Source organism: Dipodomys merriami, unplaced genomic scaffold, assembly GCF_024711535.1.
Source record: "Dipodomys merriami isolate MVZ:Mamm:240054 unplaced genomic scaffold, mDipMer1.0.p SCAF_19, whole genome shotgun sequence".
Lineage (NCBI taxonomy): Eukaryota > Metazoa > Chordata > Mammalia > Rodentia > Heteromyidae > Dipodomys > Dipodomys merriami.
The window spans coordinates 26,146,979-26,173,528 of NW_027203270.1; the positions used below are offsets into that span (position 1 = coordinate 26,146,979).

At 51.0% G+C, this 26,550-nt stretch overlaps 2 protein-coding genes across 7 annotated transcripts in view; one reads left to right on the plus strand and one right to left on the minus strand.

Annotated features, from left to right (window-relative positions):
- The window catches only part of Stat3 (signal transducer and activator of transcription 3), a 56,867-nt gene extending 54,355 nt beyond the window's left edge, over positions 1-2,512 (plus strand). For all 5 annotated transcript variants that reach the window (XM_070028007.1, XM_070028011.1, XM_070028009.1 and 2 more), the window contains exon 24: positions 104-2,512. In XM_070028007.1, coding sequence (XP_069884108.1) covers positions 104-159 — 56 coding nt within the window. In that variant the 3' untranslated portion in view covers positions 160-2,512. The remainder of the gene's footprint in view (positions 1-103) is intronic.
- A 1,538-nt stretch (positions 2,513-4,050) lies between these two features.
- LOC138830991 (signal transducer and activator of transcription 5A) lies at positions 4,051-26,550 on the minus strand. Of its 2 annotated transcripts, XM_070028014.1 has the most exons (19): positions 26,431-26,550; positions 25,498-25,635; positions 25,012-25,168; positions 23,598-23,687; positions 22,071-22,245; positions 16,073-16,203; positions 15,671-15,822; positions 15,086-15,241; positions 14,524-14,703; positions 11,975-12,062; positions 11,746-11,868; positions 11,396-11,488; positions 10,688-10,894; positions 9,734-9,828; positions 9,487-9,617; positions 8,833-8,988; positions 7,558-7,609; positions 7,166-7,270; positions 4,051-5,959 (listed from the first exon to the last, which is right to left on the minus strand). In XM_070028014.1, the coding sequence occupies exons 2-19, from the start codon at positions 25,623-25,625 to the stop codon at positions 5,797-5,799; spliced, it is 2,382 nt and encodes a 793-aa protein (XP_069884115.1). In that variant the 5' UTR covers positions 25,626-25,635; positions 26,431-26,550; the 3' UTR covers positions 4,051-5,796. The 2 variants fall into 2 exon arrangements, with proteins under 2 accessions (XP_069884115.1, XP_069884114.1); XM_070028013.1 differs by lacking the exon at positions 26,431-26,550 and having other exon boundaries at positions 25,498-25,638.

The window sequence follows — 26,550 nt, forward strand, 5'->3', positions numbered from 1 at the left end:
GTTAGCAGTACTGGCCTGCACTCTGACCTGATCAGTTGGGGGCTGTGCCCGGTCAGCTGCAGGGTCAGGTGGCTGAAGTAGCATTCTCTGTCTGTCTCTGCAGAGTCGCTCACCTTTGACATGGAGTTGACCTCGGAGTGTGCTACCTCCCCCATGTGAGGAGCTGAGAACGGAAGCTGCAGACGTGTGATCCAGGCACCTTACCCGTGTTCCACCGCCCCTTAAGCAGCTGAACCCCAGATCATCTGAAACTCTTAACTTTGTGGCTCCAGATTTTTTTTTTTTAACTCTCCTACTTCTGCTATCTTTGAGCAATCTGGACACTTTTAAAAATAGAGAAATGAGTGAATGTGGGTGATGTGCTTTTATGCAAGAAGAAAGTAAGGGATGTGGAGGGGCAGGAGGAGGGAAAGGAAGTGTCTTGTATTCTTTTGCTCCCCTGCCCTTCTTGCTCAGTGGCTTGCTGCTTATTGATAGACAAGTGCCTCCTGGTGCCAGTGGCATCCTTTTGCCTACTTCTGCGAGCTGATGCGCCAGGCTACCTGGGGACTCCTGGCATTGTGCTTTTAACCCTGCTAATGTCCAAATAGAAAACTATGTAAGCTTCTCGGTTTTCTTTTTAAAATTTAATAATAATAATTAAAGGGCAAAACACACTGTAGCAGCATAGCCTTTCTGTATTTAAGAAAACTCACTTAACAGCCTCTTTGGTGCTTTAAGCATTCAGCTGTCTTCAGGCAGGCTGATAATTTGTATAAACCTTGAAATGGGCTTCAGATCAAACCCTTAAAAGTTATCTGGGGTGGCTCAAGTGGTAGAGTGCTAGCCTTGAGCAAAAGAAGCTCAGGGACAGTGCCCAGGCCCTGAGTTCAAGCCCCAGGGCTGGCCAGGAAAGAAAAAAAAAAAAGTTATCACCCGTGGCTCGCGCCACTCAGAAGGCTGAGATCAGAGGATCATAGTTTGAAGCCAACCTGGGCAGAAAAGTCTGTGAGACTCTTATCTCCAATCAAACACCAAAAAGCCAGAAGTGGAACTGTAGCCTAAGTAGCAGAGCACTAGCCTTGAACAAAAAAGCTCAGGGACAGCACCCAGGCATTGCGTTCAAGCCCCAGGACTGGCACCAGGGGGAAATAAATTCTCAAATTATGGCTTGGGTTTCAGCTTTGAACTAAGATCATTTAAGGAAAAACCAAACATCCCAGACTCTTTATAAACTATCTGCACTGGAATGTGTCATCCACTGGGTAAGGCTGGGCAGAGAGTACTGCCAACCTTTGCTCCCTTTTCCCTGGACTTGGATCCATTTCAGAGCCAGCTTGTTCCTGCAGGTGGCTTATCAGGCCTATAGTCATTCTGGCTTCCTTTCCCACCTAACCCTGCTAGTAGAATGTCTCCTTCCCCATGTCCACAAAGGCCCCCTGTCTTGTTGCTTTAGAAATCCTAGTCTCGGGACCTTGTGGAAGGAGATGAAGAGGGTTACAGGTTGAATATGACTCAGGCCCCGGCAAAGCATCTAGTTGAACTCAGGGAATATAATCCTTATCCCAGGTTCTTGGAGATGTCCAAAGGCGCCTGTAATTCTTCTTCACCTATTACCATGGGGCATAGGCTGACTGATGAACCTAAGGGCTACCCTTGTGTGAGGGACATACTCCCAGGGTCCTTTGAGACAGGTGACTATCTGCTCCCCAGCCTTCCTTCCCCCATGAAGCAGAACAACCAGACCACCTGCACCTGCTGTGGCCTTCATTTCACCTGCTGCCTTGGCCAGTCAGCTTCCTGAGCACTTGGCAGTGTGCTCAGAAGGCACGCTTAGTGACCCGGGTGGGCCACCTCTAACCCAGAGGCATGGTGCCTCCGTTCATTAGAGTATCTATGGAGCTCTGTTTGTTTGACACAAATGAGTGAGCGTTTGAAGGTCCTGGGGTGACAATCTTCTGTCCAAGACAAACAGGACTTACCTTGGCCACCCTGTCCATTTGTAGTATGGAGAACTCCCTTCCCTACAACACACTTTAGTACACAAATAAGCTGAACTCATAAACTGAAAGAATATTTAGAAAGAGGAGACTTGGGCTTAGCATTGGGATTTGAACCCTAGGATATCTAGGGCAAAGGTCTTGGGCTTCTATGGAGCAGGTCTTGTAAAGTTCATAGCTTTAGTTAGGTAGCATGCATATCTGGGCTTACTGACTGTAGGAAAGTTCTAAGGAGTGGAAACTTGTTCCAATTCCTTCCTTAAATAAGACAGAGTCCTCGGGACCTGCGTGCTTTCTCTCTCACTGCTCACTGCCTGTCCCAGCCCAGCCCAGGGATTACTGCAGATCGCTTTGCCTCTATTATAGTAGTTTGTAAGCTGCTGCCCCGGCCACTGTATTCAAATTCCAATGTATACTTCCTAGTGTAAAAAAAAAAAAATTTATATTATTGTGTTGTGGGTTTTTTTTTTTTTGTACATTGCTGTATCTACTTTAACTTCCAGAAATAAAAGTTATATAGGAACTGTCTGAAAGTGTGACAGCTGTGTGTGGGGCTGGTGGAGGTGCCCTTTTCTCTGATTACATTCTGAAAAGACCTTTTTGCACAGACCAGTTAGGAGCACAAAAGAGTGACCAGGAGACCCCAGAGCTGAGGCTTCATGGCTGAAGTGATGCAGGTGGTGGCATCAGCCACCAGCCTCCAGATGGAGGGACTGAGGGGACAGAGTGTCCAGTGGCAGGAAGGTGTCAGAATAGCCTCCTCCCTCCAAGGCTGCTGTATCCTGTCTGGAGTCAGATAAGCTACTAAAGGGGGTTTGTGCAGATCCTGTCCCTCCCCCAGGCCTCTCTTCCACAGTTGGGTCATTATCACTTTCTTTTCAGTTCACTGGGGGGTTGGGGGGGGGACGACAACTTGCAGACTGTTCACTGGCTGGTTGATGAGAGGCCCCTAGGCAGTGAGTAGTGATAATTCAGAGAAAGGCCACAGACAGCAGAGCCATCTCTCAGCTTCTCCGCCCTCCTCCACTCACAGGGCTGTGCCATGGTGACTGCTTGTATGAGAGATACCAGCGCTTCCCTTCCCCTGCCCCTGAGAGATGGAAGTGAGATTTAGGGCGGCTGAGGTGCAGCAGCGCCCGCTTTCATCCTGCTCACCCAGCGCCTGCTTTCAGCCTGCCCACCCACACAGCTGCTCTGGGCCAGTCGTTGTTGCTTTGAATGCTGACGAAAGCCTGCCTTCCTGTGGTTCCTTGCTCCCCAAACCACCACCCAGCTTGTGTTCCTGACTCCAAGGTCCCATCTCCAGGCTGGGAGTAGCCACAGCTGGGCCTGAGGGGTCCACATGGGGAAAGCTGATCCTCTCTGTGCTGGCCAGCCTCTCCCTTTCAGGCCAAAGCAGCAGTTGGATGGTGCCACCTGCTGGTCTCTGGGAACAGGCCAGGGAGGATAGGCTGTTGTCCAGGTTCTCTGCTGCTCTGGGTTCCAGGAGGGCCAGCCATTACTTTGGCACTGGCCCTCAGCGTCAGGCTACAAGATTGCTAATAGCTGATCAGTAGAGGCCTGGGCCACAGCTCCAGCTGTGGGCTCCTCCCTAGTCATTCCTGCTCCTTTCTCCAGGACCGCAAGTCCTTGCTTTTCTGGCTATGTAACATCCCCCTCCCCCCCAAAACACACACCTAGTTCTTTAGCCTTTTGCACTGATGGCCGGGTGCTGGTGGCTCAAGCCTCTAATCTTAGCTACTCAGGAGGCTGAGATCTGAGGATCACGGTTCAAAGATAGCCTGGGCAGGAAAGTCTATGAGGCTCTTATCTCCAATTAACCACCAGAAAAACGGAAGTGGCGCGGTTACTCCAGTGGTAGAGAGCTCACCTTGAGCTGAAGAGTTCAGGGACAGTGCCCAGGCCCAGAGTTCAAGCCCCATGACCAACAACAACAACAAAAAAGCATTGCCTTCCAGAGGTGGTTAGCACCTCATACCATAGAGAAGGAAGAATTCTAGCTCCTTGCTAAAACCTGACACACAGGAACCAAACAAAAGAGCCTCAGTGACCCAAGAAGACTGCCATCCACTCTGCAAACCAGAAAGCAATTTATGAAAAAAAATACTTTATTCAAAACCAGTTTACTCAAATGTATGGCCTATATATATATACAAAGTACAAAAGAATCCCTCTTTTTATCCCCATGTCCCTTCAGAAGTTTTAAAACCTGGGACTCTCAACTTTCTGCCATGGGCTGCCCCAAGCTAGTGTGGCTTCAGAGGGAGGAGCGGGAGAGGTTGGAGCGAGGCTTTCCCTGACCACAGCCTATTATGCAACGGTGTGACGCCTGTTCCAGGTTCCACCACCCAGCAGGGTGCAAAAAGATCAGCTTTTCCTCCACAGCCTGCAGCTGGTGGCTGGTTCTGCTGCAGCTCCCCACCCCATCCTGATCCCCTGCCACTTCCCTGCAGGGAGATCATCAACCCTGCAAGTCTCAGACGCCTGTTCATCTACCATGTTCTAGGCCAGTCCTTCCCTTCTTCCTGGCAAAGCCAAGTTGCAAACAGAGAGACCAGGAAAAAAGGCCAAAGCTGAGGAATGGTGCTTCACATCTGTAATCCTAGCTAGCACTTGGGAGGCTGAAGCAGGAGGATGGTGAGTTTCAGGCCAGCCAGGATTATATAGGGAAGGTTGTATCAAGAAGAACAACAAGGAAGAAGGAGGAAAGAGGAGAAGGGAGATGACAACTGCCAGGATGATAGACTGGAGACCTGGTTCAAGTGGTAGAGCACCAGCCTCAATGAGCAAGCAAGCTGAATGGGCACACAGCCCTGAGTTCAAACTCCAGTACTGGCATAGAGAAGGAAAAGGAGGAGGAAGGACGGAGGGGTTATAAGAGTGAGATATGAGCTGGGCACCAGTGCTCATACCTATAATTCTAGCTACTTAGAAAGCTGAGATCTGAGGTTTGAAGCCAATGTAGGCAGGAAAGTCTATGAGACTTACCTCCAGTCAACCACCAAAAAGGCAGAAGTGAGGCTGTGGCTCAAGCAGTAGAGTGCTAGCCATGAGCACAAAAGCTCAGGGACATTGCCCAGGTGCTGAGTTCAAGCGCCAGGACTGGCACAGACAGAGAGAGGAGAAAGAGAGAGAGAAAGGAATATGGGAAGGGCATTTCAGATTTGAAGCCCATGCTCTGGTTCAAGGACATGAGGCCAAGCAACTCTGTACACAGAGCAGCTCAGACAGCTCTGACTCCAATGAACCCAACTTGAATTGTTATAGCCTAGACACACTGTGTGTGTGTGGGGGGGAGGGGGGATGGACTTTCTGCAGAGGGGAAAGCAGGAGACCACCACATGCGCATGAGGACAGATGCACACTCAATACACATATATGCATACACAGGAGGCTTCTAGCTCAGGAGTAGTAGCCTTTCCCTATCTCCCTCCTTCTTCTGGAATAATTTCACTTGAATAGCCACTGAGCAGAGAAAGGATAGGTTTGGGAGGGCCAGTTTGCTTGCAATGGCAGAAGCCCTGTGTCCCATGACATTTAGACCCAGGAGAGATCTTGTCCTTGGAGACCTTTATCTGAACGAACAAAAGCTATTGCTGCTGCAACCACATAGCTAGGACAGCAAAATGAGACAGGCACCCCTTGTGCACAAGCAAGTGTGCGTGCGTGCGCACGTGCACACGCGCTTACACACACACACACAAACACAAACACACACACAACATAATGCCTGCACAGGTGTAAGTATGCAGGGCAATACTACAGGCATAACTGATAAGGACTATTCAGGTTGAAAGTTGTCTCCATAGAGAATCATTCACGACAAGGAGCTTCTAGCAGAGGTGAAGAGGCCAGCAGGTGGGGAAGGGTGGGGGTCAAGACTGTCCATGGGCCGCCGTAAGAGTTCCTCCACATGCCGGGCCACATCCATGGTCTCATCCAGGTCGAATTCTCCATCCTGGTCCAGGACAGGGTCGGGGCTGAAAAAGAGAAGATGTAAGATGAACTCCTGGCCCGCCCCCTTCACCCAGCCCAGAGGTTAATGAGAGCAGGAGAGCTCTTCGCTCACCCCTCCCCTCCCCCAGCTGGGTAGCTGTCAGTCATTGGCTCCCTGGGAGATGCTCCACTTCCACCTGCATGTCTTGCTACCTCACAGGATGATCTCAAGGAGTTCATTTCCTGTCCTCTTGCTCCTTGTATATTGATGCTCTAACACCCATGTGCAGGGCTATTTGATTGAATGTCAGCATCACTAAGCATTCTATCTAAAGGTAGATAGCTACTCCATTCTACAGAGGAGGAAACTGAGGCCCAGTCCTGTCAGGAAACTTGCCCTGAGTCACCTGCAGTCAGGGTTAGAATCTGGGTCTTTGTGACTCTCACAGTGTGGTGGTCCCACTTCCCCTTGCTGTCTCCCAGACCCCAACATGTCCAGTCCAGGCCACGCACAGCTCAGACGGAAATTAATATTTCACTCTGCCTCTACATTACAACCACCCCATCGATAGCGACTCTGGGAAGCGGAGATGTGGCTCAAGCACTAGCCTTAAGCACAAAAGCCAACAACAAGCGTGAGTCCCTGAGTTCAAGCCCCAGTACTGGCATTAAAAAAAACAAATGAAGCCAAACCAAAACCCTAGTAATAGCTACTCTGTACCAAGTCCTTCCAACAGCCTCACCTATGAGGTGGGTGTTCTTGCCCACCATCCCCATTTTTTTTTTTTTTTGGTTGGTCATGGGGCTTGAACTCTGGGCCTGGGCACTGTCCCTCAGCTCTTCAGTTCAAGGCTAGAGCCCTACCACTTGAGCCACAGTGCCACTTCGGGCTTTGTCTGCTTATATGGTGCTGAGGAATCGAACCCACGGCCTCATGCCTGCAAGGCAAGCACTCTACTATTGAGCCACCTTCCCAGCCCACCATCCCCATTTTTTCAGCTAAAAACACTATCAGAGAAGCTCAGTAATTTCCTCAAGGTCACAGAAAGTACCAAAGGGAGGATGGAATCCTAGTATATCGATGACCTTACCCTCCCCACACTGGGCTGGACCTCAGCTCAGGCCTCCCTGGGTGGTCTCAGATCCCCAGGATCTTTCATTCCTTTTGCTTACCAGCCCCCCACCCACTCCGCCCAGGGGACCAGCTGCAGCCAGGCCTCCCCACGGACCCCCACTAGAACACGACCTACTTCTGTGGGTACATGTTGTAATGAGTCTGGGGGCACACTGCTGGGGAGGGCGCCTGGTCCATGTACGTGGCGCCGGCCCCGGCATCTGCAGACGCGTTCACAAACCTGCAGAAGGGAACACAATGAGGCCAGTGGTGCTGATGTGGGGTGTGGTGACGTCATTTGCAGGGTGTAGAAGGACAAGGTGCCCCACTGAGTCCTGGGGATCTGGTTCTAGTCATGGGGCCCTGGATGCTGATGAAATATGACTAAGCCTAGGGATCCAGAGGGCTGATCAGGTTCTCAGGGGCTCAGGGATGCTGGGCTCAGCAGGGGAGGGTGGCCATGTTGGATGTTGGGGACAGAGAAGAGGGGAAGAAGGAGGAGCAGGAGATGGAGTGGGTGACACTTACTCAGGAACCACTTGCTTGATCTGTGGCTTCACATATCCATCAACTGCTTTAGCTGCCAAGGCAAGAACCATGGTGAAAAGAAAGTAGGAGAGAAACTTGTCTCTTGCCTCCTGCCAGATGACCCTGAGAACTCTCCTGCATAAACTTTCACCAAAACTCTCAAGGATGGCTTCCACCCCTTCTCTTTTCCTTTACTTCCATTGACCCTGTCCCCACTTCTGCTAAAGAAACAGCCCAAGAACAATAAGTAATGTCACAGTCCCACAGAGAACTGTAACAGGTGGAGGAGGACATTGTGCACTGTAGTTGGAGGAATAGTGAAAACCATTGGTTAAGAGGGAGCAGAACCAGGTGCTGGTGGCTCACGCCTATAATCCTAGCGACTCAGGAGGCTGAGATCTGATGATCATGGTTCAAAGCCAGTACAGGCAGGAAAGTCCATGAGACTCTGATCTCCAATAAACCACCAGAAAACTGGAAGTGGTGCTGTGGCTCAGGTGGTAGAGGGTTTGCCTTGAGCTGAAGAGCTGAGGGACAGCGCCCAGGTCCAGATAAATAAATAAAGGAAAAGAGGGAGCAGAAACGGTGCTGCTAAGTCACACAATCCTCGCTCAGGAGCCTGAGATATGAGAATTGCAGTTCAAAACCAGCCTGAGCAGGAACATCTATGAGACTCAAGTGGTAGAGCACTAGCCTTGAGTAAAAGAGCTCAGGGACAGTGACCAGGTCCTGAGTTCAAGCCCCAGGACAGGCACCAGAAGCAAAGAAACGGAGCACAGCCAGGCACTCATGGCTTACACCTTAATTCTAGCAACTCATGAGGCTGAGATCTGAGGATAGAGATTGGAAGCCAGCCCCAGCAACAAAATCCATGGGACTCTAATTTCCAGTGAACAAACAAAATCTGGAAGTGGAGGTGTGGCTTAAGTGGTAGAACACTAGCCTTGAGTGAAAAAGCCAAGGGCTAATGTGAAGGCCCTGAACCAGGACAAAAACAGGGTGGAGCACTATCTGTGGGTGGGGATTATCTGGGCTCCTCCCCCAACTTTGCCACCTCTTCCTCTAGGGTTCAGGAGCAACACCCCAGCTTTTGGCTCAGCAGAGGAGAAAGCTGGGATGGATTTCACTTTCCTGCTGCTCAGGTGTGAACCCTGTAATCCTCTTCTTCATCACAGACACTAGAACTCATAGGGAAATGGCCTCCTGAGCAAGTGCCCCGGCCTGGGGCTCAGTCTAGAAAGGAGGGAAGGGCCCCCCACCAGACCTAGGACCCACCGAGCACAGGAGTGTAGTACTTGGAGAAGACCTCATCCTTGGGGCGGTCAGGAAACACATAGATGAGATAGTTCAAGTCCCCCAGTCGATCAGCCAGGGACCGGATGGAGAAATCCCGCGTGGTGAATGGCTTCAGGTTCCACAGATTGCGGTCCGCTGTGAAAGGCACAACTCATTCCCACAAGCCCAGCCATGGCAGGGGGAGAAGGGGACCCCCACCTGGGATCACAGGTATAGGGTTTTTAAGAAAGGTTGCTGCAAAGTGTGGCTTTTGCTAGCTGACCCTGGAAGCCCAGCCTGCACGCACATCTGTTCATAGAAGTGGATACTGGAACATTCTGCTCAGCTAATGGGATGAGTAGACACCCCCACAAGACTAGTCATGGCTGAGGGCAGACAACTTATAAAGGACTCGCCCAGTGCTTCTACAGTCTAGGGGAGGGTTCAGTGATTTTACATTCTCTGACATGGAGAATGACAGGAAAGGGCTGCATATTCAATCAACATTCTTCCCGCACTCTGAGCTCTACTCTTGCCCTCTCCCCTCCCCCAGAGAACCTTCTACAGAGACAGGCCTGGTGGACAGGGGGAGCATGGGAAAACAGCAGATAGGGTCCCTTTTACTGGGCCATGATGAGCAAAACGTGCACTCACGTGAGTCAAATTTCCAGGCAATGGTGATGCCCCCGATTTCTGAATCGCTAAAACGTAACAGGAAGGTCCCATCTGGCTTGTTGATAAGCAGGTCGTGGGCCTGTTGCTTATTCACAAAACCTAGGATGGCGCTGGGTACACAGAGCATTTGGCGTCATTGCTGGGCTGCAGGCTGCTGTCTCTGGAATCCCCCCCTCCCCCCCCCCGCAACAAGACCTGTCACCAGAGCCTGTGCCCCAGTCCTTACCCATCATTCCAGTGGGGTTTGTGATGCTTCTTCAACACTTCCATCACCCCGTCAAACCACTGCCAGAAGGTATAGTTCCAGCCAGGCAGGTTCTCCTGAGAGCCCCAGGAAACCCAGCATCAGAAGTCACGGAGGCCCATGAATCCGGGCCCTTTAGACCCTACCAGGCCTGTTCTCACTTCCTCCAGCTGGGCCCCCAGCAGTCCATAAACAAACACAGCCCATTACTGGTGTCCTAGGGAGTCAGAGTGAACTCTCCCCATGTTTCTAACACAGGAATGTGCCACAATCCCTTGGGTGGGAGCTGTAAAGAGTTATCCAGGCTGGACAAGCCTTTTAAGGACATTCCTGCCCCATCCCCTCATTGACAGCTGGGCAAAACTGAAGCACAGAGAGTAGAAGGGACCCAAATTAGTTCGATTAGATCTTCAAATTAGATCTAGGATTGGACGGAAGCTCTGGGTTTCGTCCATAATTTTGCTTTGGCTTACTACGCCAAGGGCACAATTCCTTATGATCCCTGGCTTACATTTCTTTCTTTCCTTTTCTCTCTCTCCTTCCCTCCTTTCCATCCTTCCTTCCTTTTTGTGTTGCCAATACTATTGCTTGAACTCAGAGCCTAAGCTCATTTCTTTAGATTTTCTGCTGAAGCCTGGTACTCTGCTACTTGAGCCATACCTCCACTTCTAGCTTGTTGAGGGTTAATTGCAGCTAAGAATCTCACAGACTTTCCTGCCCAGGCTGGCTTTGAATCACCATCTTCAGATTTCAGCCTCTTGCTACAATTACAGGCCACGGGTGCCCACCTCTTGTCTACATTTCTTTGGCGTCTGAGCCCCCATCTCTCCTGACTCTAGGAGAGGGTGTTTGGGGATGGAGGCTGGGACATAGCTCTGGACACGGCTTGTCAGAACCCTGCTGATAAAGGCAGGTAGCTGGCAGCCGCTTGCTCACCCTGTTGAACTGAGACCAGGACACGGACATGCTGCTGTAGTCCTCCAGGTGGGCGCTGCTGCTGTTGAACAGTTTCTGTGCCAGGAACACGAGGTTCTCCTTGGTCAGGCCCCGGTTGCTCTGCACTTCGGCCTTGAATTTCATGTTGAGCGCTTCACACAGCTGTGGCCACAGCACTTTGTCGGGCACAGCAAATGGCACCCTGCCCTGAGAGGGAGGGAATAAAGGGGACGAGAAGACAGTTGAGGGAGAAATGTTTACACCCATGTCACCCCCACCCAGACCCAGAGCCACCCACTAAGAAACGGGAGATGTTCAGAGACCCGGGGGGGGGGGGTGTCTGAGAACCATCCAGAAAGGAGACACAAAGAAAGACAAGGGAAAGAATAAAAAGAGGGACAGGAGAAGAGGAAGTGTGAGCCAGTAGGGATTAAGACCCAGACCAGGACACTTGGACAGAGATGAGGGATCTCAGCCATAAAGCAAAGTAAGAGCAGCTCAGAGTCCAGTTCAGGATTCTAGAACTTAGCTAGACCTCAGCTGCCCTTCTCCGCTCCCCTCAGCTCTGCTCTGGTCCTGGGGTCTGAAAAGGCTATTCAGCAGGGCCTTAGGGAATTAGGACCCTTGGGAATGTCCTAAGGCCTGAGGGGGGCAGGCGGGGGGGGGGGGGGGGGGGAAGGGCAAGGTGGAGGCTCCCTGGGGACTCACTGGCTCTGCAAAGGCATTGTCCCACAGCACGGTGGCAGTAGCATTGTGGTCTTGGCTGCCATGAACAATGACAACCACAGGTAAGGACAGCGTCTATAGAAGTCAAAGGAATAACTGTTGGCAAGATGTGAACAGCATTTTACCCTCATTCCTCTCCTACCATTCCAATCGCAAGCCCTGCCCAAGAATCCGATGCACAGGCAAACCAAAAGAACATTCCATTTCTTCTCAGCCTACTTGTCTAAGTGGTGTGGACTTAAAAGAGCATGGCGGAATAACTGGGGGGGACCTAGAAAGAATCAGAATGCTCTGGCTTTCCCAAAGTCTCAGGTCAGACATAGAAGCCTCACCTTCACCTGGAACACAAGCTCATTGCTGCCAACACTGAATTGAGATTCAAACAGCACGGTGAACTTCTCCTCCGTCACGGACTCTGCACCCCGCCGGTCAGCACGCTTGATTCTCTTGAGAGACTACAGGGCAGGAGGCCGGAAGGGGACGGGGAGATGGAAGCTAGTTACCCAATACTCAGCTCCGGGCAGACATTTCCAACGAGCTGAGGCTGGGTCCTGTGCTCACCATGTTTCTGAAGTGGGCGCTGAGGGTGCCGGTGGCCTGGTGGTATTCCATGACACAGCAATTGTTCAAGATCTCACCACTATACTCACTGCAAAAGAGAGGGTAGACCCAGCTCCACATGGGATCCAGGTGAGGAGCTTGGTCCTGTCCTGTCCTTGAGCTTGGGACCTCAGTCTGGTCAGCCCTGTAGCAGCCCAGGCCCCTCAATCCCTACCAGTATCTCTTGGTCTCTCTGGGGTTTTAGCTTTTCCATCAACTAGAGGTGTCAAGGCCAGGCCTCTGAGGATGAAGTCTGGGTCTCTAGCTTTAGGCCCTTCCTTCCTTCCTTCCCTCTCTCCCTCCCTCCTTCCCTTCCCTCACTTCCTTCCTTCTTTCCTCTTTCCCTCTCTTCCTCCCTCCCTCCCTTCCTTTTGTCTGAGACCAGGATGTGGACTTGCTATCTGATGCTGGCACCCTACCACCTAAGCCACACCTACAACCCTCTAGCTTTGTAGGTTAGGAACTGCTTAGGCTTTGAGATTGATGTGGGGGACTTAAGGGCCTCTGGTAGTATCCAGTGTACTTAAAATGGCCTAAGCCAGGTTCTGGTGGATCAGGCCTGTGATCCTAGCTACTCAGGAGGGGAAGACCTGGAGGATTACAATTTGAAGTCAGTCTAGGCAGAAAAATCTTTCTCCATTTAACTAATAAAATGCCAGACTGGACGATTGGCTCAAGTGGTAAAGTGACAGCCATGAGCACGCAAGTCTAATGAGAACATAAAGCCCTGAACTCAAATCCTGTGCAAAACAACAACAACAACAACAACAACAACAAAAAGACTTATAAGTATTCCATGATCAAGGCTGCTTTGCTCCCTGGTCTTATTGGGTTCCCTTTCCAGAACTCAGAACACAAAAGCAACACTGGTTTTGACTGACTACTCAGCATGCTACACTGGATTCCTATCTTAGGACTTTGGACATGCTCTTTCTGTCACCCCAAACACTTTCCACTATCTCCTCGTTCTGTCTCACACTCAAATGTCTCCGCAGAACAGCTGGGAATGTGGCTTCGTGGAAGGGTGTGTGGCTAGCATGAATCCTTGTGCTCGATTCCTCAGTACCACATAAACAGAAAGAGCTAGAAGTGATGTAACTTTGAGCAAAAGAAACTCAGGGACAGTGCCCAGGCCCTGACTTCAACCCCCAGGACTGGCAAAAAAAAAAAAAAAAAGCCATCCTCAATCCTCAATCACCTGTTGGTGTTGCTAGCTCCCACTCCCTCCCTCCTATACCCACTAGAGTCTATCACTATGACGAATATCACTTTGGGAGACTGTCTTATTTATTTATTTATTTATTTTTGTTGGTCGTGGGGCTTGAACTCTGGGCCTGGGTACTGTCCCTCAGCTTTTGCACTCAAGGTTGGCACTCCATCACTTGAGCTACATACAACGACGCAGCTTTTGGTTTTCTGCCTGTTAATTGGAGATAAGAATCTCAGGAACTTTCCTGCCCAAGATGGCTTTGAACTGTAACCCTCAGATCTCAGCCTCCTAAGTAGCCAGGATTACAGGTGTGAGCCACTGGCACCTGACTTTTTTTGTTGTTGCTGTTTTAAATGTATTTTCCAGCTAGCTGCCAGGGGTTCGTGCCTATAATACGAGTAACTCCGGAGGCTAAGATCTGAAGATCCTGGTTCAAAACGAGTGGGGGGCTGACAAATCTAAGAGACTCATTTCCAATTAACCAGCAAAATTCTGGAAGCAGAGGTGTTACAAGTGGTAGAGCAGTAGCCTTAAACAAAAAAGCTAAGATTGCAAGGTCCTGAGTTCAAGCCCCAGAACAGGCACAAAAAAGGAAGGAAGGAAGGAAGGAAGGGAGGGAGGGAGGGAGGAAGGAAGGAAGGAAGGAATGAAGGAAGGAAGGAAGGGAGGGAGAGAGGGAGGGAGGAAAGAAGTATTATTCTCTTGGCTTCCTAGCTACCCAGAGAGTGCAGGACAGTGGGGAGCAGTCATCTCCTTCCTCATGCTAGCCCCACATCCCAAGGAAGGTACTCAGGAAATAGTGTGTAATTGGGTAATCACTCACTTGCTCTCACAACTCATTCATCAGCTGCACACTCTGTGAGTGGCCAGCTCTGACCTGGTGCTTGTGTGTGCCTTCTCCACACACTTCCTTTAGAACACAGCAATGCGCTCTGACCACTACAATCCCTGTCACTAGCAGCCTCCTGAGGCCAATTGAAAAATTTCCACCACCTGGAATGTGAACCCCTCCACAAGCCCTGATTCAGGTTTCCAGTCACACAGCTATTCCCGTAATCACTGTGCTGCTAGTAAGCAGGTAGACTGAGGAGACTGGCAAAGCCTGTCTACATATGACAGTAACATACAGGCTGACCTACTATGTGCTGGGTATGGGTAAGAATGGGGAAGGCTTCTGGGCGGGAGGACTAGACAGAGGAACCTAGAGAGACCATCCAGGTAAAGGTACCAGCAAGAATGGAGGGAGACAAACAGTAGCTAATCCCAGACCAGGAGAGGCAGGCAAGGTGAGCACACTCACTTATGCGTGTTCTCGTTCTTGAGCAGGGACTTGGCCTGCTGCTCACTGATGATGGTGGCCTTCACCTGCGGTGGGTTCATGTGCACGTTCAGCTTCCCACCCACCAGCAGGCGCACGGTGGCTGCAAACTTGGTCTGGGTCTTCAGGACCTGAGGGGGTTGCTTCTCGATGATGAACGTGCTGCAGGGGACACAAGTGGCCACATGGATGACCAGGGGCTGGCTCAGGGGAAAGGGCAGGGAGTCTCCTGGAGGGGAGGGGAGGTGTTTCCCATTGGCCTCTGCAGGAGGGAGACACATGGAGCTGTGTCTGTTCCCAGGGTTCCTTCCCCTGTCCCCCTCCCATGGTCAGGGAGGGTAGACTGAGTTTGGGGGCAGCTCCCAGCAACAGACTCTGGATGAGGGAATCCCCAAGCAGCCAGAGTAACTAGGGACATCCAGGGTGGGGTGTGGGGAGAGAGCAGGACTGAGGGAGGTCCCTGTCTAGACAGCACCTGGGCCTCCACCTGTCCACCCATGGATCTACCCTGCCCCGGTGGACCTGGCTGTGAGGCAGCAGTCACCTGGTCACCAGGGCTGAGATGATGTCTGTGATGGTGGCGTTGACCTCAGCCAGCATCTCCTCCACCGGCCCGGGGATGGGCAGCTGCTGACAGAGGTGCTCTGCCCTGCGGATCTGCTGCCGGTTCTGCCAGATGATCTCAGCCAACTTCTCACACCTGCAAGACACCCAAGGCCCATGGGGCTTCGACAATGGCTTCTCCTGCAAGTCTCACCAGGGGCTGGGAGACCCACAACAAAACTCCACCCTGGAAGCTAGACCCAGCCAACAAGGAGCGTTCATTCACCACTCTCCTGTGAGCTGCTGGGAAGCAGAGTCTGCCTTCTAGAAGTAGAGAGCTGCACAGGAGGGGCCGTCCTGGCTTTTCAAAACCAGCCTGAGTCACTGCACACCCAAGCCCTTCCCCACTCCCCAAGATAGGACTCATCCTTGAGGGGGAGGTGGCACTGGACAGGGACCAAAGTCTTGCAGGAACCAGGACCCCCGTGCGCTGCGCTGCCACAGACAGTGGAAGCCTGCTGCTCCGGAGGCAGCAGAGGCAGCTGGCACCCTGCCCTGCCCACCCTGGCGCCTCCCTCAGCCTTACCAGGACTGCAGCACGTCCAGGCTGCCCTCGGGGGGACCCCCATTCCCGGCCAGCTGCTGCCGCCGCTTCCACTGGATCAGCTCATCGTCCAGGATGACTGTCTGCTGCTTCCTCAGCAGCTGCAGGGTCTTCTGGTGCTTCTCAGCCAGCTCCTGGTGGGGGGGGGGGGAGAGGGGACAGCGGCCCCCGTTGGCCTCCCATGCTCCAGCCCTGCAGGCCTCGCCCCGCAGCCAGGCCCAGGAGGCTGTTTGCTCTCAGGCCTGACTCTGTCTCACAAGCCCCCCTGGGAAGACAGGCAGGCCTCCTGCTCTCCTGGCTCCTGCTCCCATCCTCTCTCTGGTCCCCAAGGACTCAGGTTGAGGGGCTCCCTCCCGGGAGCCCAGGGTCACAGGCCCCACTCACCACGCGGTACTGCTGTAGGGTCTGTGCCTCGCGCTGCAGCCAGGCCTCCAGGGACACCTGCTTCTGCTGCAGCGCTGTCTCCCGGCTCAGGCGCTCCTGGGGATTCAGCTGGGCCAGCTGGGCAAATTGAGCTAGAGGACGGACAGAACACCCACCACCATCATCTCCCGGTGCCGGCAGGGAGCCCCCAGGATGCGCACTCAACTGTTCTGGAGCGACCCTCTGGGTCACCCATCTGTGGCAAGCCGCATCGCGCAGCAACCAGAGCCCAAAGATGAAGGGCTCCTGTGATGGAAGCCTCGGGGCCCTGCCACCATCCCTGCTGCCCTCTGGGCAGTGGACACACAAGGCTGAGAGGAATCTGCCCCACACAGCACAGCCTGGTGCCAAATGACCCAGGTACAAGTGTGCCTGCCATTTAAGAGCTGGGGGAACTCAAGGAAACCCCTCTTTCCTGGGCCTCACTGCCCCCATGTGTGAAGTTGGGGAATCCTGGCACTTCTCCCCCGTCCCCCCCCCAACAATGTCTCTAGCACTGGGACCATTGCTCCTCCCCACAGCCTTCAAGCAGCCCAGGCAGCCTGACACAGAGAATCAAGACCATGGGTGTCCTGACACTTCTCTCTGGAGTGCCTGGCTGGCCTCTGGGTACCATGTCACACTGACCCCAGTCTCATACCCCAGGCATGGAGGAAAACAATGCCAGACAGACAGGAAGAGCCCACAACTGCGGCTCAGAAATGCAGCTCCCATGTGCCTGAGTAGCTGGAGTCTTGTTCAGACTCAGAACACAGCAGGCAATCCTCACAGTGCCCTCTGCAATCCTGCCCTTGTCCCCTCCTCAGGGAGTGAGTGGCCAGCCCAACTCCTGAGCCCAGCCTCCCATGCACATGACCCTCTCAGGTCTCAACTGGCCATTTGCAGGCAATATGGGAAGGAGGCCAGGGCAGCCCAGAGTCACCACTGGTCGAGCATGCCCTGCCCTTGTACAAACAGATCCATAGTCTCTGTTTTGTTGGGCTTGTTTGCAGTGCTGGGGATGGCCCCATGATTCTTGTGCATGCCAGGCAAGTGCTCTGACACTGAGCCACATCCCCAGCCCTGTTCTATGTTTGTAATTGTGAGCTGGACAAAGGGGACAGCCTGACAGCACACACATGGTGTATGCCAACCCCAGCCAGAATCCAAACCCAAACCCACCCAGGTAACAAAAACCTGTGTCCAAGATCATAAACCCTGTCACTGTCAATGCTGAAATCTCCTGTTCCCAGTGAAGGAAGAGGCTATCCTTTTCAGATGAAGATGCTAGAACCATCCTGTCAACACTGACTCAACATCTACCTCCTGTCAGTCATTATGCTCCCTTGGAAAAGCAATAATTTGGGTAAGAAGAGAACTTAAAGTGCTGGGGGTGTGGCTCAAAAGTAGGGCACCTTCCTGCAAGCATGAGGCCTTGAGTTCAGAGTACAAAACTTCCCAAAAAGTAAATGAATCGGGCTGGGAAGGTGGCTCGGTGGTAGAGTGCTTGCTTTGCATGCATGAGGCCCTGGTTCGATTCCTCAGCACCACATAAGCAGAAAAAGCCGGAAGTGGGGCTGAGGCTGAATTGGTAGAGCACTAGTCTACAGCTGAAGAGCTGAGGGACAGTGCCCAGGCCCAGAGTTCAGGCCCCACACCAACACACACACACACACACACACACACACACACACACACACACACACACACACACACACACACACACACACACACACACACACACACACACACACAAATGAATAAAAATGGTCTTCTAAAAAAATAATAAAGTAGTAAAGATAAACAGTGGAACAAAAACTGAAAAGGGAAATAACAAAATTTTAAATGCCATAAGCTGGCGCTGGTGGCTCATGTCTATAATCCTAGCTACTCAAGAGACTAAGATATGAGGATTGTGGTTCAAAGCCAGCCTGGGCAGTACAGTCTCTGAGACTTTTTTCTTTTTGTCTTTTTCTGGTCCTGCAGCTTTAACTCAGGGCCTAGGTGCTCTCCCTTAGCTTCTTTACATTCAAGGCTAATGCTCTACTACTTTGAGTCACAGCTCTACTTTTGGTTTCCTAGTGGTTAGTTAAAGAGTCTCATGACTTTCCTGTCTGGGCTGGCTTTGAACTGAGATCCTGGATGTCAGCCTACTAAGTAGCTAGGACTAGAGGCATGAACCACCAGTGCCAGCTTCTCTGAGATTCCTATGTCCAATTAATCACCAAAAAGCCAGAAGTGGAGCTGTTGCTAAAGTCAAGGATATGTACATATCCTTTTGTTGTTGTTGTTTATAGTAGGGTTTGAACTGTGTGCCTCATGCTTGCTAGGTAGGAGCTTTACCACTGAGTCCCGCTTCTAGCTCTTTTGTTTTTTCACTGGTTATTTCTTCTTCTTCTCCTCCCCCTCCTCCTCTTTTTCCTCTTCCTCCTCCTTCCCTTCCTCCTCCTCCCCCTTTCTCCTCCTCCTTTTCCTCCTACTCATCCTCCTTCTTTTTTGTTGCTGTTGTTCGTTGTAGGGCTTGAACTCTGGGCCTGGGCACTGTCCCTGAGCTTCTTTTGTTCAAGGCTAGCACTCTACCACTTGTGCCACAGTGCCACTTCTGGTATTTTTATGTGGTACTGAGGAATCGAACCCAGGGCTTCATGCATGCTAGGTAAGCACTCTACATTCCCACATTCCCAGCCCTCATTTACCTTTTTGTGTGTGTGTGTGTGTGCGTTTTTAAGACAGGATCTCACTACATAATCCATGCTAGCCTGGAATTCTTAATCCTTCTGCCTTGGCCTCTAGAGACCTTGGATTACAGCTGCCACCATGCCCAGACCATCATCTTAATATCTAGCAAATATACAGTGGAATTTTCCAGGCTACAAGGTATTACATTTTAACAATAAGACCCAGCTGTCTTTTATTAAGCCGAATACTAAAGAGATTTGAGAATACAATCACAAATTGTTTAAGGATGGGGATAATTCTGAGATGTGTGCTATTAGGTGATTTTTGTCATTGTGCAAACAGTAGAGATTGTATATGTACACTCCTTGCTGCGTGTACATTTACACATCTTACTGGTACAACCTGCTACACACCTAAGGCTATGTAATATATATCATATATATGGTCCATTGCTGACCGAGATGTCATATAGCACATGACTATATGAAAAACAACTCATTCTACTCACTAAATTTTTCTTGAAATTTACATTTCCCATTATTATTATTGTTATGGTTATTTTGCCAGCCCTGAGACTTGAACTCAGGGCTTGGGCACTGTCCCTGAGCTTCTTTTGCTCAAGGCTAGCACTCTACGACTTGAGCCACAGCACCATTTCCAGCTGTTTCTGTTTATGTAGTAATGAGGAATCAAATCCAGGCCTTCATGCAGGCTAGGCAAAGCACTCTACCACTAAGTCACATTCCCAGCCTCCCATTAACATTATTAACCTTATTGTTGTTATTTATGAATGAAACAACCAAAGAATATCCGTTCTTTTCAATTACAAGATGCATTACCAAGGTAGAGCAGATGCTGAGCTCTTTTTTTTTTTTTTTTTTTTTGTCGGTCGTCGGGCTTGAACTCTGGGCCTGGGCACTGTCCTTCAGCTCTTCAGCTCAAGGCGAGCGCTCTACCACTTGAGCTACAGCGCCACTTCCGGTTTTCTGGTGGTTTATTGGAGATAGGAGTCTCACGGTCTCTCCTGCCCGGGCTGGCTTTGAACCGCGATCCTCAGATCTCAGCCTCCTGAGTAGCTAGGATTACAGGCGTGAGCCACCAGCGCCCGGCAGATGCTGAGCTCTTGAGCTGGATGCTAGTGGCTCATGTTTGTACTCCTAGGTACTCAAGAGGTTGAGATCTGAGGATCAGGGCTCAAAACCAATCTGGGCATACAATTTAAAGAGACATCTCCAACTAACCAGCAAAAAGCCTAAAGTAGAGGGGTAGCTTGAATAGTAGAGTACTAGTCTTAACTGAAAAAGCTAAGCAAGAATGTGAGGTCCTGAGTTCAAGTCCTATACTGGCACACACACACACACACACACACACACACACACACACACGCACACACACACACACACACACACACACACACATACACACACACACACACACACACACCTAGCTAGGCAGTAGGTGGTTCATGACTGTAATCCTAGTTACTCAGGAGCCTGAGATCTTAGGATCATGGTTTGAAGAATTTAACCACCTAAAAACTGGAAGTGGAGTTGTGGTTCAAAGTGGTAGAGCACTAGCCTTGAGTAAAATAAGCTGAGGGATAGCACCCAGATGCTGAGTTCATGTCTCACCACACACGAACACACACACACACACACACACACACACACACACACACACACTGTAAGGACTGAAACCACATACAATAGCTTCTCCAATCAGAGTGGAATCATAATAGAATTCAATAAGAAGATAACATTGAAATCAATGAAAGTACAACATCTAGGAATTAATAAGTAGAAATTAAATAACACACTTGTAAACAACATGCAGGTGGAAGAATTTGAGAATTTGTGCATAATGGTTCACGTTAGTAATCAGAGCTACTCAAGAGGCAGAGATTAGGAGGATCATAGTTGGAAGCCACACTGGGCAAAAACTTCAAGATACTTCATGTCAACCAGTTAAAAAGCTGGGCAAGTTGTCTGTGCCTGTCATCCCAGTTATTCAGGAAGCATAAGTAGTATTGCTATCCATGAGGCTTAAGGAGAAACCCCCTGGACTTCCATCCCTCCCCAGCCTGGATCCACCTGAGTCTCCTATTCCAAGTCCTTCACTTTGCCCATCTCCTTTCATACTCAGATTTCAATGGCTACCTACAATATGGGAGAGAATATGGGTTAGTGAGATACAGGGAGTTTGTGACAAATCTCTAGTTGGGACCTGGTTCTGTGATTTATAGGCAACCTAGGCCAAGTCTTGAGCTCTCTCTGAACCTCCCTAGTACCATCAGACAAATAGGAACAACAAGCTATCTGGTCCACAGGCTTGCTGCTAGAACTGAGTTAAATTATACGTGATGCAGAGTTTATTCTAGAGCATAGCCCTTGGCCAACAGCAGAAGCACCAAATAAGTTGACTTATTTCTGTTAATCCCAGCTACGTGGAAGGCAGAGATCAGGAGGATCTCAGTCTGAGACTGGGGCAAACCCACAAGACTCTACCTGGAAAATAACTAAAACAAAAATGAGCTGGAGGTTTGGCTCCAGCTCCAGAACACCTGCCTAGCAAGCTTGAGGCCCTCCTGAGTTCAAAACCCCAAAGCCACCACAAAAAATGAAACAAACAGCCTGGCGCCCATGACTCATACTTATAATCCTAGCTACTCAGGAGGCTAAGATCTGAGGATCCTGGTTCAAAGCCAGCCTGGACAACAAAGTCCATGAGACTCTTATCTCCAATACAACACTCAGAAAACTGGAAGTGGTGTTGTAGTTCAAGTCGTAGAGCATTCTCCTTGAGCTGAAGAGCGCTGGAACAGCACCCAGGCCCAGAGTTCAAACCCCACGACCGACAAAAAAAAAAAAAAAAAAAAGCTGGGTGCTGGTGGCTCATGCCTGTAAGCCTAGCTACTCAGGAGGCTGAGATATGAGGATTATGGTTCAAAGCCAGCCCGGGCAGGAAGTCCGTGAGACTCTTAGCTCCAATAAACCATTCTGAAAACCAGAAGTGGCGCTGTAGCTCAAGTGATAGAGTGCTAGCTTTGAACTGAAGAGCTGAGGGACAGCGCCCAGGCCCAGAGTTCAAGCCCCACAACTGACAAAAAAAAAAAAAAAAAGAAAGAAAGAAAGAAAAAGAAAAGAAATCAAACAAAACAACACTAAGGGCCATGACCCCTACATGGCTTTGAGGAGACAGACACTGACATTATCCTAATGGATCTTTTTAAGGGGTCACAGAATATTCCCCCTCGCCCTGGTAAGGACACACATGGTTCCCTCACCCTGCTGCCCAGCCTCACCTTGGATCCTCAGGCTCTCCTGGTACTGGATGATGAAGTACTCTTGGGTCTGCTGCAGCTTCTTCAGCTCGTTCTCTGTGTCCTGCGTGACCAGTCGCAGCTCCTCAAAGGTCTGGTTGATCTGAAGGTGCTTCTGAGACATGGCGTCCACCAGGATGCCAGCAGGTGAGCTGCACTGGGGACAGAAGGAGGAAGAAGTGACAAATGTGCTGGGCAGAGAGGAGGGGGAAAAGCGTCAGGGGACACCAGTATTACAGACTCTAAACCCCAACTCTGAGGTAGGAAGGAAGGCTTCTTTGGTTCATTTGCTAGAATTAGAGCCCAAAGTGGGGGAGAAAGAAGAGAAACAGGTTAGTTGGCAGCTATAGTAAGAATTTCTATTGGGAAAGGGCAGAAGCTTTGGTTTGATTTTCTTTTTTCCTTTTTTTTTTTCTTTGTTGTTGGTCATGAGGCTTGAACTCAGGGCCTGGGCACTGTCCCTGAGCTCTTCTGCTCAAGGCTAGTGGTCTACCACTTGAGCCACAGCTCCACTTCCGGTTTTCTGGTGGTTAATTGCAGTTAAGCGTCTCAGACTTTCCTGCTCAGGCTGGCTTTGAACAGTGAGCCTCAGCTCTCAGCCTCCTGAGTAGTTAGGATTTCAGATGTGAGCCATCAATGCCACGTGGCTTAAGGAATTGGGGAGGACATTCTGGGAATCCCAAAATGAAGTCATAGGAGAAGTCTTAAGGAGGCTTCTTTAGATCTCAACATTCCTTTAATTTCTGACTGAGAAGAACCAGGTATTTGGGAACTTTCCAAATACCTGCTCTCAGAATAAACTCTAACCTTCTTCTCCTAGCTTCATCAGGTCTAGCAGGGACCTCTGCTGGCCTTTACCCCAGCTCCCACGCTGCCTCTGCTCTTTGAACACATACATAGCCATGTGCCCGTAGCAGGGCCTTGGTCCTTCCTGTGCCATCAGTCTGGAATATTCTGACACCAAATCCTCTGAAGCAGGCACTTCAACACCATGCTACAGACCTGCATTTCTCAATCAGGCCGCATTTACAGGGAGCTGTGTGGTGGTAGTAAGCCAGAGATGGGGTGGGGGGGTTAAGCTTCTGACTACTTGCAAGCTTTGGAATGTGAAGCCGTGATTCCCGCCCTCACATATAGGCTATCTATCAAACTCATCCTTTTCTGGGTTCTCGAAGCTCAGGCCTGAAATCCTAGCTACTCAGGAGGCTGAGATCCAAGGAACTTGGTTGAAAACTAGCTCCAGCGGAGGAAAGAAAGAAAGAAAAAGAAAAGAAAAAAGAAATAAAGTCTCAGAGAGGTTAAGTAACCTTCTCAAGTCACACAGCAAAGAAAGCTAGGGATTGAACCCAGGAGTCATGCTACACTAGCATGCAATATTGCCTCTCACATGGCCCAGGTCCCTTCCTTGGTACTTGCCTCGTGCCACTGTTACATAACCATAGTTGTGTCCCAGACAGCAAGGCACATGGTAGGATCTCCCTGCCTCTCCCCACACCCAGGGACACTCACGTTGTTGGCTTCTCGGACCAGCCTCTGTTCATTGTACAGAATGTGCCGGATGCAGCGGACCAACTCCATGGGGCAGCGGTCATATGTGTTCTGAAAGAATGCAATAGTAGTCACCCTGTGTTCTAGCTGTGTTGGTCCCGTGCTAGGGCCACCACCTCCTCTCCTTCAAGCTCTGCTCAGCTTCCCCTAGGAAACCTCAAATATCTCTGTTTTGTCATTGCTGTATTTTTCTCAAATCTTCTTCGTTGGTTTAAAGGGACTGAAGACCCACAGGCTACAAAGCGCTTCCAAACTTCCTGTCAACTTTCACTCAGAGCACTGGAGACACACAGAAATGACTCTTCCCATTATTTTTTTAATGGAGGCTTGATTGAACTCAGGGCCTGGGCATTTGGCTTTTTTTTTTTTTTTTCTTCTCTCAAGGCTGGCACTCTACTACTTGAGCCACAGCTCCACTTCCAACTTTTTGGTGGTTGGTTTGGAGATAAAGAGTCTCATGGACTTTCCTGGGCAGACTGGCTTTGAATTGTGATCCTCAGATTTCAGCCTCCTGAGTAGCTAGGATTACAGATGTGAGCCACAAGTACCTGGCTACCTCCCTTCATTTCATGGTCAAGAAAACTGATGCCCAGAAAGGGTAAGTACCAGTCCAGAGGCAAACAAGTGGGAGAGCAGATGACTCAAGACTCAGTACGCTTGATGCCCACATGGAGGTGCTTTCCACCAGGCCCTCCCCTGGTTTTCTAGTTTGCTTCCCCTCAGGTTTCTCCTGTTTCCTCTCTCTTCTAGGATGGACTATTTATCTTCCTGGCATTTTGTTGCTTGGATGTAAGAGTTGTTCTCTAAGAAATACAAGGGAATTCCAATAAATGCTTGACCATGATTACCACCCACACCTCTTTCCTTTTTCCGCAAAACTCCCCCTCCTATATAAAGGAGAAGACAACATCTTAGTTCCAATCCCCTAATTTAAGTATTTTATCTGGGGTTTGCCTCTAGGGCACCTCTGTCTCTCTTCAGCAGCTCTCTTGCCTTTAAACGGGCTTCAAGATGGGCAGGGAATCTGGCTGCTTCCTTCCCTCATTTCCTGAATCCATCAGTCTCTCTTCTGATAGCAAAGCAATCTTGACTTTCTACTACCCTCCCTTCTACCCATCCACCCACTGTTGCTGGGGACACACACTCTCTGCTGGGCATCACCCCCCACACACACACACTTGCTTTTGTAATAGGTTAACAGAATCTGGCAGATCTGACTTAGAAGGAGGGGGTGGGGGAAATTGAAGACAAATTATCAGTATACTATGGTCATATGGCAAGTCAGTGGCCAGGCTAGCAAAAATCCCAAGGGTGCTGCTGCTAGAAGAAAAGGCAGGTACTACCACCCTGCAGATAGCCCAGCCTTCACACCCACCTGCAGCTGTGTGGCATAGTGTCCCAGCTTGATCTTCCGCAAAAACCCATCTTCCCCCACCTGATGCTCCGCCTTCTTCTGCAGCTCCTGCACCAGGCCCTCCAGGAGCTGGGTGGCCTGGCCTCGGTCCTGGGGATTGTCCAGGTCAATGGCATCCCTTGGGATAGGGCAGAGGAGAGAAAAGAACATCCTGTGGCACCTCCTTGGGTAGGGAAGCCAGGAACCAAGAATGATTCCAGAATGCCAGACTGGATGACTCAGGGCACTCTAGGGACCCACCAGACTTGTTCTTGGTAACTCCACAGGGCATGGAAGTGTAGGAAAGTCCTGTTTCCCTTCTGAGTGTCCCATTTCCTTGTTCCCCTCTCCAGGGACAGAAGACAGACAGGATGGGAGTCACATCAAACCACAAAGAGGAGATCCACAGGCCCAAAGACTTTGATGGTGGGGAGCCACAGTAGAGGGCTTAGGACAGGGGAGACCTACCATGGCTGGCTTTCAATCCACTGTGCCAGGTAATGCCGCACTTCGATGGGGAAGTGCTGTCCGTACAGCACTTGCATCTGGCGAAGGGCATCGCCTTGCAGCTGCTGGGCCTGAATCCAGCCCGCCATGGCTGCTCACCTAGGGTGAACACAGGACCCATGAGGCCTGTTCTCTTTAGAGGCCTGTGCCTTACCCGGCTTTGCCCACCGAAGCCATGGTTATAGGTCGGGATCCTCCCTATACATACTTTCCTGTGCGGGAAGAAAGATGGTGAGGAGGGGCAGGCCACTTTTCCCCTCCAACTAGGAACCTGCCAAGGTTTGGGGGAGGCAGGTGCCCTCCCCCTCTTCCTCTCCCTTTGCCCCATCGGGGCTTCCCCAGAAGTGGGGGGGGGGAAACTGCTAGAAACTGAAAGGAAATCTTGATGCCAGAAGCCCACAAGCCCGCTCCAGAGAGGACTGCAAGAATACGCAACCCCTCACCCCACACCCCACACCCGAGACTCTGAAGCTAAAGTTTTAGTAAGCGGGTCTTTTCTAACCCAAAGTTAGGGCAAAACGCAGAGAGAGAGAGAGAGAGAGAGAGGGAGATGGCCTGGTCCCCTCGGGCACGTGGACGGGCTGTCAAGAAGAGAGGGTTGGGGAGAGAGATGCTCCCCTCTTTGGGCAGTCTCCCCCATCCCGGGTCCAGCCCCCTTTCCACTGCCTGGCCTTGTCCACCTCTCACCCCCCCCCCCGCCCCGCCTTCGTCTCTGTCCCCTGTCCGTCCTCCCCGCTGCAGCTCCGAAACTCCCCCCATCGAAGCCGCCTGCCCCAGACCCCTGCCCCGCACCCAGCTGGCCGCCGGGGGGCGGGGGCGATGGCGGGGTCGTGGCCCCCCTCTCGGCGCGCGCGCGCGCCACCCGCCATGCGCCGTGCGCCCGGGGCCACCCACCTGGCGGGGCCCGGCCGTCGGCGGCGGGGCCGGCTGCTGTGCGCCCGCGGCTCGCGCTCCCGGCCCGGCCTGGGCTCCGGCAGCAGCAGCAGCGGCTGAGGCTGTTACTACAGGAAGGAG

Coding starts and splice junctions, on each gene's coding strand:
- LOC138830991 (XM_070028014.1), bottom strand. CDS start 25,625: ATGGCGGGCTGGATTCAGGCCCAGCAGCTGCAAGGCGATGCCCTTCGC. Junction 11,869..11,974: donor GCGCCCACTTCAGAAACATG/GTGAGCACAGGA, acceptor CCTGCCCTGTAG/TCTCTCAAGAGAATCAAGCG. Junction 5,960..7,165: donor TACAACATGTACCCACAGAA/GTAGGTCGTGTT, acceptor TCTCTTTTTCAG/CCCCGACCCTGTCCTGGACC.